This window comes from Vombatus ursinus, unplaced genomic scaffold (assembly GCF_900497805.2).
Source record: "Vombatus ursinus unplaced genomic scaffold, bare-nosed wombat genome assembly UNPS02014818.1, whole genome shotgun sequence".
Taxonomy (NCBI): domain Eukaryota; kingdom Metazoa; phylum Chordata; class Mammalia; order Diprotodontia; family Vombatidae; genus Vombatus; species Vombatus ursinus.
In genome coordinates this window covers 57,244,709-57,262,783 of record NW_020954596.1, presented here as the reverse complement: position 1 = coordinate 57,262,783, position 18,075 = coordinate 57,244,709, and the positions used below count along the sequence as shown (strand labels likewise).

The following is an 18,075-nucleotide window of genomic DNA, read 5'->3' as shown; positions in this document are numbered from 1 at the left end:
TTAATAAAACACCAGGCTCTCTTACTTTATGTGACTGCTGTAGAAAGACTGACAATTACTCATCAGACAAGAAGAAAATGATCAATATGTATTCTCAGAGCACATGATATGTATAAAAACTTTAACATTTTTATTTAAAGTTTTGAGTTCCAAATTCTACCCCTCCACCCTCCCTGTGAGAGTAAGCAATCAGATATAGGTTATACTTGTGCAATTATGTAAAACATTTCCATATCAGTCATTTTGAACAAGAAGACTCTAATAGAAAAAGAAAGAAAGTGAAAAATAGCATGCTTCAGTCTGTGTTCATGCAATATAGGTTCTTTCTCTGGAGGTGGATAGTATACTTCTACATTAGTCTTTTGGGATTGTCTTGGACCATCGTATTGCTGACAGTTGCTAAGTCATTCCCAGTTCTTCACTGAACAATATTGTTGTTACTGTGTACAGTGTTCTCCTGGTTCTGTTCACTTCCCTATGCATCAGTTCATGTAAGTCTTTCCAGTAGACCCACATTTTACAGAGCAGTAGTAAACCATGACACTAGATATGTGCCATTGGGTTTATTAATCCACTGAAAATAAGTTAACCTCTGAAATGGCTAAGGTCCAAGAGTGGAATCAAAAGACCTCTATGGGTGACATGAATTCAATATGTTGCCACAGAAGCATTAAAGAAATGGCTAAGTTAATGCATCTGTGTTTACAAAAATAGAGAGGTTTATGATTGTAATATAAAACCTGTCATTGCCACTGTAAATAAAATAAAGATTGTCCTTAAAGTGCCAAGGCAATTATTTAGACTCGTCACATAAGAAAATCTGGAAACTTTACAGCATATGCAGAACATTTCATGTTGCAGAAATTTAGCATCTGATGTCAGAATTGTACTCCAGAGGTTTAATATCTATCCCTCATAAACAAGCAGAAGATTAAATAGCTTTATTATAATACAAACCCCCAAAGAATCCTTGAATTAGAAAAAAGAAACTGTCTTGGAAACAGCATTATTACAGACAGAACTATTTTACCAATGTAATATTGATTCATAAAAATTTTTAAATAGATTTCATCTTAAATATTTATAATCTTCATATAAGCGTTATATTATATAAAATGAAAAGTTTTTAAAATATTGATACCTAGTAAGACAAATCAGTACCATGTGGGGACACATATATCATTCCTGACACTGTGTGTGCCGCTGATGTTGTCTCAAAGATGCCTTCAACGAGCTTATATCCCATGCTTTTATTCAGTTACAGAAAGCAGTTATCTATCTAAGCAAAATTACGTATAGTTATTTTTGTAAAAGAACAATTCTAGGATGGCCACTTGTCCTAGAATTGTTTCTTTTCTTTTCTTTCTTTTTTTTTTAATCATTAATTTATTTTTTGTTTTTAACATTCACTTCCGTAAGATTTTGAGTTTTGAATTTTCTCTCTCATCCGTTCCTCCCCTCCTCAAGAAGGCATGCAATCTGATATGGGCTGTACTTATACATTCATAGTAAACGTATTTTCACATTAGTCATGATGTAAAGAAGAACTGGAACTAATGGGAGGTACTACAAAGAAGAAGAAGCAAAACAAAATAACAAAAGAAAAGGAGAGCAAATAGTATGCTTCTATTTGCATTCAAACTCCAAGTTCTTTCTCTGAATGTGGATAGCCTTTTCCATCTTGAGTCTTTTGGAGTTGTCTTAGATCCTTGCATAGCTGAGAAGAGCTAAGTTATCATGGTCAGTCATCATACAGTGTGGCTGTTACTGTATACAGTGTTCTGTTTCTGCTCATTTCACTCAGCATCAGTTCATATAAGTCTTTCCAGGTTTTTCTGAAGATTGCCTGCTCATCATTTCTCATAGCACAATAATATTCCGTTATATTCATTACCACAACTTGTTCAGCCATTCTGCAGTTGATGGGCATCCCTTCAACTTCCAATTCTTTGCCACCACAAAAAGAGCTCCAGCACTGTTTCTGTTTGTAATCCATCCACGAAGATGAGAAGTAAGAGATACTGCTGATAGCACTATTATCACTAATAGTACTACTAATAGCTCCAACCCATTGTCTGAGCCATTGGGTGAAGGCATGGGGACAGTTGCAAAGTAGGGAAATGCTAGCAGAATAATATGTAACAGGGATTGATTGGCCTGAGTCAGGTGACAATAGCTGTAAAGGCCTGTCAGGCATCCTGAGAAAATCATTGATCAGATTATAACAGCACAGTCAGTGGGATGTAGCTGCTTTTAACAGTCAAAGAATTAGATATATCAATTTATGCTTTCCTGGCTGATTCTTTTTGTAGCTGTTGTAATGATCAGCTAGCCATGGAGGACAGCAGAGCAAGTGGCACTCCTTTATGTTCTGGGACCACAAGAAATAGGACATACTAGAACAAGTAAGAAATGTGAATACCCTGCCTGCTGATAATGCTTCAGCATAGAAAGCACTGACCACAAAAGTAGACAAACTACAAATGCACATGAAATGGACTGACGCAATGAATATTTGAATTGTATGCTGGTACTATGTCATAATAAAATTGGAACTAAGGGCTTCACACTAAGGTTATTAGTGGTGCTCAGATTATACAATGATGCAGTGATGAGTCCAGGTATTTATAAATAAGAAGTAATTTCATCCATGAGTCTGGGTTAAATGAAATAAGAGAAATTGAGGAGTTACTAAATTCTGAGTAAGGAAAAGTTGAAAAACCTAAGATTTTTAGGCAATTTTAGAAGCTAAGATTATTGAAAAATTTCAAATAGGCAAAGGGACTGGGAGACTGAGCCTATGATTTCCTTGTTGTTGGAAACTCTTGGTTAAGCAGACTTCTACCAATGCAGGTTAACACTGTCTTTTCAGCATCAGGTCAGAAGAGATATTTGATCCCAGGTCTTCTTGACTCCAGGGCCAACTTTCTAGCCTTGAAAACACATTGCCTCTTATGTAACTTTAGAAATTCCACCCAAAAATGAATCAGATGGAAAAACAAACAAACAAAACTGATGTCTCAAATTATTTTTAAAAAGAGAATGGGCATACTTAGACTAGAAATTCAAAAAGTTCTTTGTGACTTCCACAGCATGAATCCAGCAATCAGACCAACTATTCTAAAATATTTTAATTCAGAAAAGTTGACTGCTGCAACCATCATGAAAGAATGCATTCTCTTACAGTATTTGATGGAAGCTATAAAAACATTTTAGGAATTGCATACAACAACCTATGCTATGGCTGTTGCCATGTTTAAGAATAATGGGTAATGCCACTAGTAGGCCTCTACCCCTAAAGAAATTTAACAGCAAGAAAAAGAAAAGGATCCATTGTATAAAAATATTTAAAGCAGTTCTTTTTATTGTAACAAAGAATTGAAAACAAAAGAGGCACAGACAAATTGGGGAATGACTGAACAAATTATATTATCTAAATATAAGGGTGTATTAGTGTACCATAAAAACTTAGAAACCAGGGAGGAACGGTATGAACTAATATAATATATATTACATATATTATATATTTATTATTATATAATAATAGCATTATAAAGAAAAACAGTGATGAAGCATGCTACTTACTTCCTGAGAGAAAGGAGTGATGGTCACAAGGTTCAGAATGTAATATGCTTTTGGACGTGGCAAATGTATGGATTTGTTTTGCTTTACTCTGTGTGTGTGTGTGTGTGTGTGTGTGTGTGTGTGTGTGTGTGGAGTGTGTATTTCTATTTCTCACTGGAGGTAAAAAAGAAATCAGAAATAGGGTTGCCAAAAACAAAAGAAGAAAAGAAAGAAAAGAGGGGCATCAAAGCACATGAGTAGGATACAGAAGAAAGGTGATGGAGGTTCAAAGGGAAACAGACATGAGTAGGATAGCTGGGAAAGCAACACGGCAGTCAAGTTATATGCTTCTTTTTTAAAAGCTATATGTGATAGAGATTCACAGTTTCACATATTATCCTCTTTTTCTGTTCTACTTTATATATAGAAATTTTTATTTTTTTCTGTTCATAGAGATCAGAATAAAGAAAATAATCATAGTAGGAAAGATGGAGTTATCATTCAATACTCCTGAAGATAGGCATCAAATAGCATCATGGCAGAAGTGACCCAAGAGAGCCATTGAAAGTTTGGTCAAACAATGGAAGATTGCCATAGTATTTGGCTAGCACATATGATAGAAAACCTGAGCATAATATTTGGTTTTCAATTAAAGGCAACAAAAGAAACACAAATGGAATTTAAAAAAACTAAAGTTTGTCAAGAATTCTAGACTTCCTTAACTGTTTGACTGTTAAGGCAATATAATGAATCAAAGGTGCACACATAAGAAAATCAGCAATTCTATATCAATCAAATACAGAGTCTTGTGAAGCCAAGAAATTAGAGCAGAGAGAACTCCCAGAAAAGCAGACTGTGAAATATTTTTGGTTGTCTGTATGGTTACAGGTAACCCAAAGCAATGAAAAAAAAAGTTTTATTAATTGAAAAATAGAAAGCTTTCATGAAATTAATGTAATGAAGACATCAAGTAACTTAAAATACACTCTACCTTTTCAGGTCAATATAACATCTAAACTTACTGATTCAAACACTTGACAGTAGCACATGAATTACTAATAAGACATTTTTACCAGCTTCCTCTTGAACATGAGCCTGGTCCACATTTAAACATTTAATAAACATTTGTTGACTGACTGATACATGAATATATGGACTATTATTGTGGAAATGACTTCTAGTTAAGGTGGAAGCATGAACAATTGTAAAGGAACTCAGTTCTCTCACATATGTTTTATCAGTGACTAGGGAAGCCCCAGGAAGGACAGAAGCACAAAACAGCACCTTCACTCAGAATTGCCAACTTCAGGGCTCTAATCTGGGTCAATGGACTTCTGAGCAAAGGCACACCAAGGGAGGTGGAAGCCAGCAATAGCAGTCCTGGAAATTTAGGCCATTTCCCAACAGGGACTGACCAACCCCATCCAAGACTCTGGGAAGTGGCAGAAGACTTGGTCCAGAATCCCAAATCAGCAGCTGAGACTAGGTATAAGAGTAAAAGCAAAATATGGATGAAGAGATTCCCAGGAGGTAAACTTATAAGAGCACAATTTCACAAGGATTACAAGAGTGCCTGAAAGAAGTTATTTAAGTGATTAAAAGATGACATAAAGTCTCTGGAGGGAAAAAAGTCTGAAGGAGAATGAAGAGTGAATTATTACTGTTCATGTAAGAAAAAGTTAATATAATGAAATCCATGGAAAGACTTAAATGAATTTATGTCAAATATAATAAGCATATTTGCTAAAATACTTAGCATAATAACTATAACAATGTAAATGTAAATAACAGTAACAACATGACAATCTAAATGGAATACTGTGAAATTATAATGACTAAGATTAGCCCAAAAGATGAGATATGAAAAGGCAGCCTCTCCCCTCTTCTTTGTATATTTTGGGGGTGATAGATGTTGGATAGTACGGATTATTTGTGAACTTATGCACACTGAATTCTGATTTGATGTCTTAGTTTCGCTGTACTTTTTCCTCCTGTATTTGTTGTTGAATGGCTTTCTGGGAGGTATAAGAGAGGGAAACATTGAGTGATAGAAAAAGAAAATATATCAATTTGATAACAGTATGATTTCAGTTGTGGTATAGGGAACTCCCAGTATTCTTCATTATTGTGGTCTCTCCCTCTTTTGGGCACACTTTCAATATAAGGTAAAATTTCCTTGAATACTAAATTTCCTTTGAACATCTTTAGTTTCAAACTTACTTGTTCATTGTTAACGAAATTGTTGTTTAGTACTACATATACAAATCTATTTGACCATTTTGCATTTTTAAAGTTGATAATTACTTTTTACATGTAGTATTTGGATTTGTGGCTTCAGAACTTCTCTCCTATAATAGTCTGTTTACTTTGGGAGGGTTCTGTTTGCTCTGCTCTCTCTTGCTAATGTATCTGAAGATAGTCCTTTAGAACTTAATAAAGAATAAATCACAGTTGCCTATATCATGAAATTACCATTTAGTTTGGCACTTTATACTTTTTGCTAAAATTTTTTTCTTGCATTTTAGGAGAAGTTATTGTCTAGATCTCTTCAAAGGGGTGAAGATCTTCAGTTTGACCAGGTAGGTGGATTTTTTTTAAGCCATGACAATTTTCCTAAGGATAGACTATCTAATGGCCTAGTGTAGTTAAATTCAGCGTTAGCAAATTCCTTCTGTTATCTTAGCTTGAAATGTGTGTTATTTCCTGCAGTGTTCTCATCCTCTTAACCATGAGATTTCATTCTAGATGGCTTAGTTTTTAGCAATAACTAGAGCATCCTCTGCTTGAGCTATCTGTTGATTTCAATTCAAATGGATTCTGCAATTCCTGTTCAGAATAACTGGGAGGTTATTACATTGTGTTTAGCAAGCCTTTTAGACTTGTCATTTTTCAGATGGTTTAAATTTATTTCTCAATTTCTCCTTATGTAAACTTTCAATAACTTTAGTCTTTAAACATTTATCTTATTTTTTTCCAATTTTTCTTAGTGATGGGTAATCAGAACTGTATATCAGCTCTCCCACAATGATAGATAATCATTGCTATGCTTCTCTGTCTAGTTTTCTTTATACTTCCTTACCCTTAATATCAAAATTTATTAATTTTTTGATATACATTACTTCCCTCCAGTGAACATCACTATATAGTTTTATAAACAATTTTCTAGTTATTTTCTTATCTTGTTTTTTTATGAATCTATTTTTGATTTTGCATTTATGGTTTACAATGCTTTAAAAATACTAGATTAGCATTCTGCTTCTACTAAGTATGCTTGAGATGCGTCTACATACTATCACTATGTATTTAGGAAATGCAAATTAATGTCAGTGTTTTTTAAGCAAAACATAACTGTATAGTTTAAATCTATTGCTGACTTCTACCTTCTCCATACATAATACAGTTCAGTTCCAACTATAATAATGCCTTTACAGCTCAGGCTTTCCATATTTTATCTCACATTCTCTCTATGACTAATCACATCCTTTTCTGGCCATACATGCCCTTCATGACTTTTTTAATGCCAGTTGTCTTGTGCAAGTCATCATTGGTCACCTGTTTCATCCTTACTGATGTGTAGAATTTGTCTTTCCAATGTCCTTTTGAGTAATTCACATTTTCCAAAGAGTTTTGTGATTCAGTCATATGGCATCACTGTGAGAATATTAGTTTTAAAGATGAGGCTGGACATTTGTAATAATGAGTATTGTGTCATGATAAAGTGGAAATAGTGTGCTGGATTCAGAATCAGAGGACTCGAATATGGCACAGCTTACTACCTCCATAATCTTGGGCAAGTCACTTAAAACTCTTGACCTCAGTTTTCTCATCAATAAAATGCAGGAGTTGGAGATGAAATGCTTATCAGATTTATAGAAAACATAAAATTTGAACTGTTAGCTAATAAAATGATAGAAATTCAAAAAGATATTAATAAGTTCGAATATTGGGCTGAATCTTTTAAGATGAATTAGAACTGAGACAAATGGAAAAACTTAGACTAAACAAAATCAACATTGTAAGTAAAATTTGACTGACTTTGTGTGGCTATATATTGGAGGTTTTCAGAGGCCTCAGTCAGTCATTACTGTGATATAGCAGCCAAACTGCTAATTCAGTTTCAGGTTCTTTTAGGAAAGCTATCATAGTTCCTAAGACTTGGGTGTTGTGATAGATATGTCTGTCTTGGTCAAATTGTCCCTGGAATATTGTGTTCTGTTCTGTACTCTAAGTTATAAGAATTATTTTCATAAGCTGGGGGGGGGGGGGTCAGGAGGATATAGAGCAAATATAGTGCATGAGATCATGCCATAAGAGGATCAGTTAATAGTCATATTTAGCTTGGAGGAGAAAAGACTTAGGGGGGCACATGATCAGTCAGTCAACAAGTGTTTATTAAGCTGCTATAGAAACTATACTTAGTACTGGGGCTACAAAGAAAATGAGACATTACTAACTATCAAGGTTATGGTCCTTCATAGGGAACAATATTTACATAGATACAAAATATTCCCCAGGCAATGAGAGGAGAAGGCACTCTTATCAAAAAAGATCATAAAGGTTGCATGTAGGAGGTGATGTTTAAGGTGAGCTTTGAAGGAAGTTATGGATTCTGAGAAGTCAGATGAGAAAGGATTGCATTCAGGAATAAGTGATAAAGCCTGTACAAAGGCATGAATGGTGAAAGGCAAGTAGTCTAGTTTGGCCATGGTCTCTAGAATGTGTACAGGAGAGTAATGTGTATTGAGGCTGGAAAGATAGATTGGAATAGGACTGGAAATGTTTTGAATGCCAAACAGTAAATAACCGAGAGCTTCTTGAGCAGAAAAGTTATGTGGTGAGGTTTGTACTTTAGGAACAGCTGTTTAAGAGCTAAACAATTGGAGAAATATTACTTGCTTAGGGGTAGGTCAAGTTAATATAATAGAAATGACAATTTTGCCTAAATTAATTTATTTATTTAATATCATAATCAAACTACCAAAAATTATTTCATAGAGCTAGAAAAAGTAATAAAATTCATCTGGAATAACAAAAAGTCAAGAATATCAAGGGAATCAGTGATGTGTAGGAAGGTAGCCTAGCACTACTAGATTTCAAACTATATTACAAAGTGGTAATCATGAAAACAATCTGGTGCTGGCTAAGAAATAAAGTGGTAGATTGGTTGAATAGGTTAGGTACTACAATATACAGTAGTAAATGACTGTAATATTTTAGTATTTAATAAACTCAAAGATCCAACTCACTATTTGACAAAAATTGTTGGGAAAACTAGAAAGCAGTTTGGCAGAAAGTAAGTATAGACTAACATCTCACACCTTATACCAAAGTAAGGTCAAAATAGGCATATAATTTAGACATGAAGGGTGATAGCATAAGTAAATTAGGGGAGGATGAAAAATTTTGCCTGTCAGATCTATGGATAATGAAAGAATTTATGACCAAACGTGATAGAGAGGATCACGAGAAGTAAAATGGATAATTTTGATTCCATTAAATTGAAAAGGTTTTGCACAAACAAAACCAATGCAGTCAAGATTAGAAGAAAATGGAAAACTGGAAAAAAATAGTTGTACAGCAGGTTTTCTCTGATAGAGGCCTCATTTCTCAAATACATTGGAAACTGAGCCAAATTTATAAAAATAAGAGCTGTTCTCCAATTAATATGATCAAAAGATATGAATAGGCAGTTTTCAGAAGAAGAAATCAAAGTTATCAGTAGTCAGTCACATTTTAAAATCACTATTGATTAGAGAAATGCAACTTAAAACAATCTGAGGTACCACCTCACACCTATCATATTTACTAAGATGACAGAAAAGGAAAATGACAGATGTTGGAGGGAGTATGGGAAAATTGGGACACTAATGCACTGTTGGTGGAATTGTGAACTGATCCAGCTATTCTGGAGAGCAATTTGGAATTATGCCCAAAGGACTATAAAACTATACCCTTTGATTCAGCAATACCATTACTAGGTCTGTGTCCCAAAGAGATAAAAAAAAAACAAAAAGGAAAAAGACCTACTTGTATGAAAATATTTATAGCAGCACTTTCAGTGGTGGCAAACAATTGGAAATTGAGGGGATTCCCATCAATTGGGGAATGGCTGAAGAAGTTGTGATATTTGATTGTGATGGAATGCTATTGTGCTATAAGAAATGACAGCAAGATGGTTTTAATAAGACCTGGGAAGACTTATATGAACTGATGCCGAGTGAAGTGAACAGAACCAGGAGAGCATTGTATACACTAACAGCAGTATTGTATGATGATCAGCTGTGAGTGACTTGGCTTTTCTGATCAATGCAATGATCTAAGACAATTCTGAAGAACTTAGGATGAAAAATGCTCTCCAGTTTCAAAGAGAGAACTGATGGAGTATGAGTGCAGATTGAAGCATAATTCACTTTATTTTTCTTGTTTTTTTTTTTCTTCACATGGCTAATTTGGAAATATGTTTTGCCTGAATTTCATATGTGTAATTGCAATCACATTTCTTACCTTCTCAGTGGGTGGGGTAGGGGCAGACAGGAGGGAGAAAATTTGGAATTATTAAAAAAGGATGTTTAAAATGACTAGCAAATTTATTTTTGAAAAATAAAAAGGTATAACAGCTTGATAGTTGTGTGGGAATTGATTAGAGAAGAGAGACTGGAGGCAGGGAATTTAATGAACCCAAGTAGAACTTTCAATATTGTTTTGTAATATTGATAGTAAATATATCATCTTTCCAGTTGATAAGCTCTATGAGCTCAGTAGCAGAGCACTGTCTCCCATCCTTACTTCGCACCTTGTTTGACTGGTATAGACGTCAAAATGGAACTGAAGATGAATCATATGAATATAGGCCCCGATCTAGCACAAAATCTAAAGGGTAAGTTTTTTTGCTTGTTTGTTTTGGGTTTTTTTTTTAATGTCTACCAAATCCATGCTATTATTTTAAAGAACAGTTTGCTTTGGTAGTAATATAAATATACTATTAGCACTGAGTAGTAAAAATATTTATCTTTATTTGATTAGAATTTCATTCATTTAAAATTTTCATTATATTCTGAATTATTGTTTTAGGGATGAACAGCAACGTGAAAGAGATTACCTACTTGAAAGGAGAGATTTAGCTGTAGATTTCATTTTTTGTTTAGTTTTAGTAGAAGTTCTGAAACAGGTAAGCTCTTATTTTTGTGAACTCTTGTTTTAAATTTTTGCAATAAAATCTATATGTTTTAATTATATATTTAGAGTTTTATAGCTATTATGTATTTAGCCTGTGATATAATTAATTTTTTTATTGGTTTGAAGCTTATATACCCTATATTCTTTACTGTCTATCATTCTTTGTCATGTATTGTATCATGTTGTATTTTAAATCTCTCATCTACTAAAGCAGGCTTATTCACTATCTGAGGCCTAAGTACAATCTGTCATCCACATACTTTTCTCCTTTCTTCTTTAATCCAAATCTATACTCCCAGGTGCCCTTTTTACTTCCAGTTCCAGCTACTCTTCCACAGTGCCTCTATGGTTGGGTTCTTTTTTTTTAAAAATGGCATTAAAATACATCTGTTGAAAATTTTAAAATGAAATGTAGGATGATTTAACAGTCTGTGATTCAGTTTACTTTTTTGGTATATTGCCAATATGAAAACTTGTTTTTTTGAATGATATTTTTGAAAAGGTAGTTATTCAAAGAACAGTTTAAAAGTTATAAACATAAAAAGTCTTCATTCTAAATACACAAAATGTTTGCATTATCTCAAAAGTAACGAATATGGAAATAACCACAATGTATGTAAAAAAAAGAATAGAATCAAATGTTTCCCAAGATGACTTATAACATATCAAGCCATAGTTAGTTGTTACTTACATTATTCAAGATTCTTTTATGGTCAAAATTCCATTGTTAAATTTTAAAGGGCATTTCTATAAGAGCTGTTAATTGTCATAATAGCTGTCAAAACAAAACTTTTTCATAAGGTTTCTAAAACCAATTTGAGCTATGTCCTTTTTCACCTGGTCCGGTTGGATTCCCAAAATCCTAGGACTAATTAGGGATGGATGAGAGGTAGTACCCTAGACCATTAGGAAGGGTGGTCCTAATCAAGGTTTGGGGGAAATGATCCCGAATCTCTTGTGCCCTAGCCTATTTTTATGTTTGGTTGGTAACCAAATTTCAGATTATTTTGATCAGCTAAACAACCATCGAATTCTAACCGGGAAAAATCAGATGAGAAAAACAATACGTTTTGTCAGTTCTTAACAGTTCTGGTACTAATTTCCCAACATACCTGATAGTTGATTGACATGTTAACATTTGTTCTTCTGCACTAGCTTCCAGATTCCAAACATATTTATTTTTATATCACTGCTTTAAAGATAGCTAGCTCTGCTGGAGGAAAATACCAGAATATATAGTACTTCATACATTCAGCTCATATAACTGCACTGTATTCTTTAAGGTGTCATTCATTGAATCCCTTCGGTTCATACTTTATGGGGAATCAGGAGGTAGGAAGTGCAGGATATAGATGATCTATGAAATGTGATTTCTCTTGTTCGTTTTATTGTTTCTGGCTGTCAGTAATCACATAATTCAGTCCAGCCCTGTGTACCTTCTACCCAGCAATGCCTATCTCTGGCATTCTTAACCACACATTGGAAAAATCCATCCCAGTTGGAACTTAAGTGATTAAAGGAAATAACAGTTTTCTTTATTAGTTTTCAAAGTGAATGAAATTGAACAGGACTAAAAAGTAAATAAAGTTTTTGAAAAAGTTGTCAGATGTTAACATAATAACTTTCAATACGATTCAAACTTTGAGAGATTAAGGAATAGCATAAATTTAATCTAACTTTATTTTAATAAGTTCTTTACTTTAATTCTACATGATATACCTAAATGAAATGATGGAAAATTTGATTTTGAGTTAACTAAGAGTGCTAGTCCCATAGAGTAATTATAAGTACTCCTGTTCTATTCTTATTAAAATTCAGTGCTACTGATATATGGAAGCACATTGTAAAATTAGATAAAAATTTTTTTGACAATTTATTTGTTTTGAAGAAGATGATGTTCAAAAGGGAATATTCTTTAAGAACATAATATAAATTGTAAATGACTCAAGACTATGTTTTTAAAGTATGGTTAGAAAAATGTGCTCTGGGCAGTCATAGTAGAGCATAATTAAACATGCTTAGCAAAGTAGTGCCATAATATTAAATCATTATGGTAGGTTATAAATTGTAGTATGAGAGAATTATCTCTATATATCCAGCATTGATATTTTTCTACTTTTTGAGAATCTGTACCATAAATACGAAACCTCTAATCTGTGGGTGAGATTTGGCCTTTGTCCTAATTTTATCTTTGCTATGGGAAGTTTACTGGCAAATGATGCTGTTTATGACCTTGCATGAATTAGTTATCCTCTCTATCCTTCATTTTCCATGTTTGTAAAGTGATGGAGTTGTAGTAAATGATACTTACAATCTCTTCATGTTTTGAAATCCCCAGTCCATTGCCAAATACCATTGTTTCTAATTTCACAACATATCTTGTATAGGTTGCCTTCTCTCTAGTCATACAGTATTAACCCTATTTTAGGCTCTCTTCAATTCTTGCCTGAACTATTACAATATTCTTCTCGCTGTCCTCCCTTCCCCAAGTCATTCCTCATTCTAGTCTATCTAACATTCAGCATAAGTCTGACTGTCTCACTACCTTACTCAATGCTATAGTGACTCTCTGTTACCTCCCGGATTGAATATAAAGTCCTGTATTTGGCATTTAAAGCTTTCCTTAAGCTGGCCTCTTCCTACCTTTCCAGTCTTCTCACCACTTATGTACTCTGAATTTCAACTATACTTGCTTATTTGCAGTTCCTCAAACATGACACCAAATTTCCTGTCTCTGTGTCTTTGTCTTGACTATTTTTCATCCCTGTAGTGCTCTGTTCCCTCACTTCCACCCCTGGTTTCCTTGGCTTCCTTCTTGACTCATCTCAGATCTCATCTTCTTCTGCAGGAGGCCTTTCCTGGTCCTTTCCACTGCTGGTACTTCCCTCTGATATTAGAAGGGGGAGGGAGAAAAAATAAAGGATCTGTGTGGTTGACTGTTGTAGAGTATCAGTAACAGTTACCTGATCTATCCTTTTAGTAGATTGACATGCTTGTATTGTTTAGAATAAAATACTGCATATTTAGGATGAGTGAATCAAACCCAAATTTGTCACCATTTTGGGGGTATAATTTGATCCTAAATCTTCCACATGATTTTTTCCCCCTTAAACCTAGTTAAACTACTCCTCAGACAAAAGACCTAACAGACATACCTTCCATCATTTTGGAAGCTTTTTAGCTTGGGGAGGGCCTGACAGAGTTTGTACTTTTCCACCATAATTTTTTATGGACACAGGGGTCACCTCCACATAACAGTGACATATCAGAGTAGGATTTTGGTGAAGTCCTGTACAACACTGTCTTTTTAAATACTGATTCCTCGAATTGATAGTCTAGGAACCCAAAAGGAGTTGACTCAGGTTTTAGCCTTGAACTGTTATAAGAAGTGACTTGGGAAAAACTACTAAATAATAATTTTACAACTATATTTATGTAGGGCTTTGTAGTTATAAAGTACTTTTATGTGCATATCTCCTTTGATCCTCACAACTCATATAGAATTTCAAAATTAAAAAGAACCTTAGAGATCATCTAGTCCAACCTGTGTCTGAACAATTCCATCCATAATATCAGTAACCAGTGATCACAAGACGTCCATTATGGGGCACGAGGCTCCTGAGGCAGCATGTTGTACTTGTGAAGAACTCAAATTTGGGGGAGGGGGGTTAGTAGACAGACATGTAGATAAAGAGGAGTAGATGGATTATAAACAAGTTAGACTTTAAGCTTTTGATTAGGTTATAAATGTAAATGGTTATTTAAAAAATTGAGTCACCATTGGATTGAATTTTTCCATGGTCTTAAAGACAAGAAACAAGAGTTAAAAACAAAAGGTTACTTTTCCCCATATATGAGCCAGTTCCTCAGTGATCCATGGTAGGAAAGTTCTTTTTAAAATATCTTTATGGGGCAGCTAGGTGGCACAGTGGATAGAGCACTAGCCTTGGGGTCAGAAGAACCTGAGTTCAAATCCAGCCTCAGACACATAACATTTACTAGCTGTGTGACCCTGGGCAAGTCACTTAACCCCCATTGCCCAACCAAAAAAAACGAAATATCTTTACGAAGGACTAGAGGAAGGTTGGGCATTGTAAATAGCTTAGTAGTCTGTTGATTGCACTTCAGCCTTCTGGGTAATTAAAAGCCATTATGATAGGGATAGACTCTAGGAAAACTTAATGAGTCTGGTAGAGAAGTGACTTGCAGATATAATTTTTGTCTTTTAGCACAAGGCAATGCATTTATGTAGCAGTAATTCAAACTCTAAAATGAAAGTCTCTGAGCTGTCATTTAGAAACCAGGCATGGGAAGTAGGAGTCATTGTAGATTGTTCCCAATGTTCTGAAATAAAAAGCCAATATAAAACGTGATGAAGAAATGTATTGGAAACAAAACAGAATATATGCACTTAACACTTTAAAAAAATTGGAATGTTTCCACACCTATATACTCTGTGCATTTTTTGGTTACCTTCTTCAAGAAAGATACCATATCTTAGAGAATGTTCAGAAAATGGCGATTTGAATGATCAGGAAGGTCATTGGGATTCTTTAGTTTGGAAATAGGAAGACTGAAATGGATGATATTCAAATGTGTCAAGTCTTGAGCATCATGGACAGGGTGAGCATATACTTGTTACTGGAATTCAATGTTATTGGAATATGGGGAAATTTGATCAAGGTAGGATTAGGACAAATTAGTCAAAGTAATACGTTCATGTAGCATGCAATAAACTTAGGAATATCTGTACCACAAGGGATAGTTTCTGAAAGAAATGTAAATGGATTAAAAATATGGATAAGCTGACATTTATACTATATTTTGAGAGGATGCTCAGTGCTTTACATGCAAAGACCTCTTTTTATACTCACAATAATCCTGTGAGATATAAGTACTACCAGTATAATTATCTCCCTTTGACAAAAAATAAAGCAGGATTAGAGAATCTAAGTGATTTCTCCTTGGTCGCATAAGTAGTAAGCAGAAGAGTCAGGATGTGGCCTTTCTGCATTGAATTCCAGCACTTCGTTTATTATGCTATATGGCCTTAAGAGTGGCTCCTATAAAATAAATATTGTTTCATTCAACCCAAACCTTAATTATCCCTTTGGCAACTCTTCTCCATCACAAGCACTTGGTAAATCCTGATTGATTTTAGACATCGGGAAAGACCACAGTGACTTATCTCACAGTTCAGTTCTTTGGGCTGTTGTAGTTAGTGAAAATACCAGGCTAAATAGACTATGTATAGTACTGTATTGCAATTCTTACATTCTCATATGAGTAACATTGAAATAAATGTAGTGTGGTTTCTCTATTGTTGATATTGTTTAGATGCACACCACTTGGCTCTAATGATTTTTTTATAATTTTGAGGAACCTTAGCTTAAGTTTAAAGTTAAATCAATCACAGCATTATGAAATAATAGAAAAAATAATGTACAAATTAATCATTAACTGCATGATATGGATCCTGATGAAAGATTTCAATTACATTGTCATTAAAATGTTAGAAATAATCTAACGAACAAATTATTAGGATTTTTTTGTTTATTGAATTAGATACTTTTCCTTCCTTAGATTCCTGTTCATCCAGTGCCAGATCCCTTAGTTCATGAAGTTTTAAACTTGGCTTTTAAGCACTTTAAACACAAGGAAGGGTAAGTCAAATGTTTATCTCAATTATTGCTGTTCTTATCAATCTGAGTTTTGATAGTTAAAAAGAGAGAGATTTGTATTTGTATAAGCAATTTTGTTTTAGAGATCAAAGTTTATGGTCCAAAAGACTTGTTGAATACAAATTACATTTACAAGAAATATTTTATAAAGAATTTCTGATGGGATTGGGAGTGGGGTGGGGAAGGATACCTCAATAAAAGCGAGACATGCTTGGCAAAGTTGTAGAGATACAAAAATAATACATATTCTTATTCTCATCTTGAGTTTTGGGTATCTTGTAACGTTTGCCTTACTGTCGTCCTGGAAGGGAATTTGAAATTGATTTTGGGTTCAATAAAAAGAAAAAACTAGACAAATTTAAAGTGTTCTTCTTTGATAATCCAAGGAAAAAGAGTGAAAAGATACTTCTAATACTTTACCACTTTAATTGAGTTTTCAAAATAGCAAGAATTATTTGAGGAAAATTGCACTATATAAATAAAATTATGTAATACTTTTATTGTTTTCATATGTTTTTAATTGCTTTAGGTATTCAGGAACCAACACTGGGAATGTGCATATTATTGCAGATTTATATGCAGAAGTGATAGGGGTTCTTGCTCAATCAAAGTAAGTTTTTTTTAATCACTTTGATCTTAATTTTCTTTGGTTCCATTTTCAGGTTTTTTAAGAAATTCTTTTCAGTAAAAATTTTTTAACAATTATGTCATGCAGATCCACTTTGAATTTTTCCATAGTATTGTGAATTAGTATGCAGTCTGTCCTTTTTTGCTTCTTGGCTTTTCCATTCATTAGATTATGTATAAATAATACCCATGCAGAATAAACTTTTCACCACTTTTGTCCTCTAATTTTGGTTAACTGCCAGTATCTATCCATAGGAAGGCAAGAATAGGTATTTACATTAAAGATTAGATCTTATACCTGAGCAGTTGTGTAAAAAAAAAAGGTTATACAGATTTCTTTTTTAAAATGTTCTAATGATCTGGTAATTGTTTTGTATGGTTTTCCAGTGAAATCTGACATGATTTGACTCACGTGATTATTGTGAAATGAGTCAAATAAAGAATTTCTAAGTGGCCTTTATTTGATCTGATAACCAAGAGAACTTTGAGTGAGTTGAGAGGCTATGAAAGGATAAAAGGAAGAAAAGGGTTAGTCTTCAGCCCATATTGTTCTTTAAAGAAACATCATTGTCATCATTGTAATCAGCAACAGCAATAAATTTGTATTGAGCATCTGCCTATAGTATTTTGAGGCAAGTCCATGGTGAGTAAATGAATCACAGGGAAATTAATGAAGAGAAATCACATGTCACTTGATGTCGTATGAATTAGTCAGACATTGTTTCCTCTGACAGTTTTTCAGCTGGATTAGTTGCACAGACAAATTAAACAAGCATTTATCAATTGTTGAGGTAGAGAGAAAAGTATTAAAGATTTATAGCCAGATTGCTAGATGACTTTTTTTGAAGACATAACAGAATAAATTGGAAGTAATATCTTTTGCTATTTGACTTTCTGTTGGGTAGTATTAGTTGTTCTCTGATATAGTGAAGGGCAAAGTCAAAATTCTGGTAATCCATAAGTTAATATTATGTATTTATTATTGGTTTGTTTTGTATTCTTAGTGCACTAGGATTTTAGCTTCATA

At 33.8% G+C, this 18,075-nt stretch overlaps 1 protein-coding gene across 11 annotated transcripts in view; it reads left to right on the top strand.

The window, feature by feature from the left end:
* The window catches only part of FRYL (FRY like transcription coactivator), a 290,501-nt gene that overhangs the window by 121,582 nt on the left and 150,844 nt on the right, over window positions 1–18,075 (top strand). For all 11 annotated transcript variants that reach the window (XM_027835975.1, XM_027835982.1, XM_027835981.1 and 8 more), the window contains 5 exons: window positions 6,090–6,143; window positions 10,302–10,441; window positions 10,636–10,732; window positions 16,324–16,403; window positions 16,951–17,031. In XM_027835975.1, the coding sequence (XP_027691776.1) occupies window positions 6,090–6,143; window positions 10,302–10,441; window positions 10,636–10,732; window positions 16,324–16,403; window positions 16,951–17,031 (452 nt within the window). The remainder of the gene's footprint in view (window positions 1–6,089; window positions 6,144–10,301; window positions 10,442–10,635; window positions 10,733–16,323; window positions 16,404–16,950; window positions 17,032–18,075) is intronic.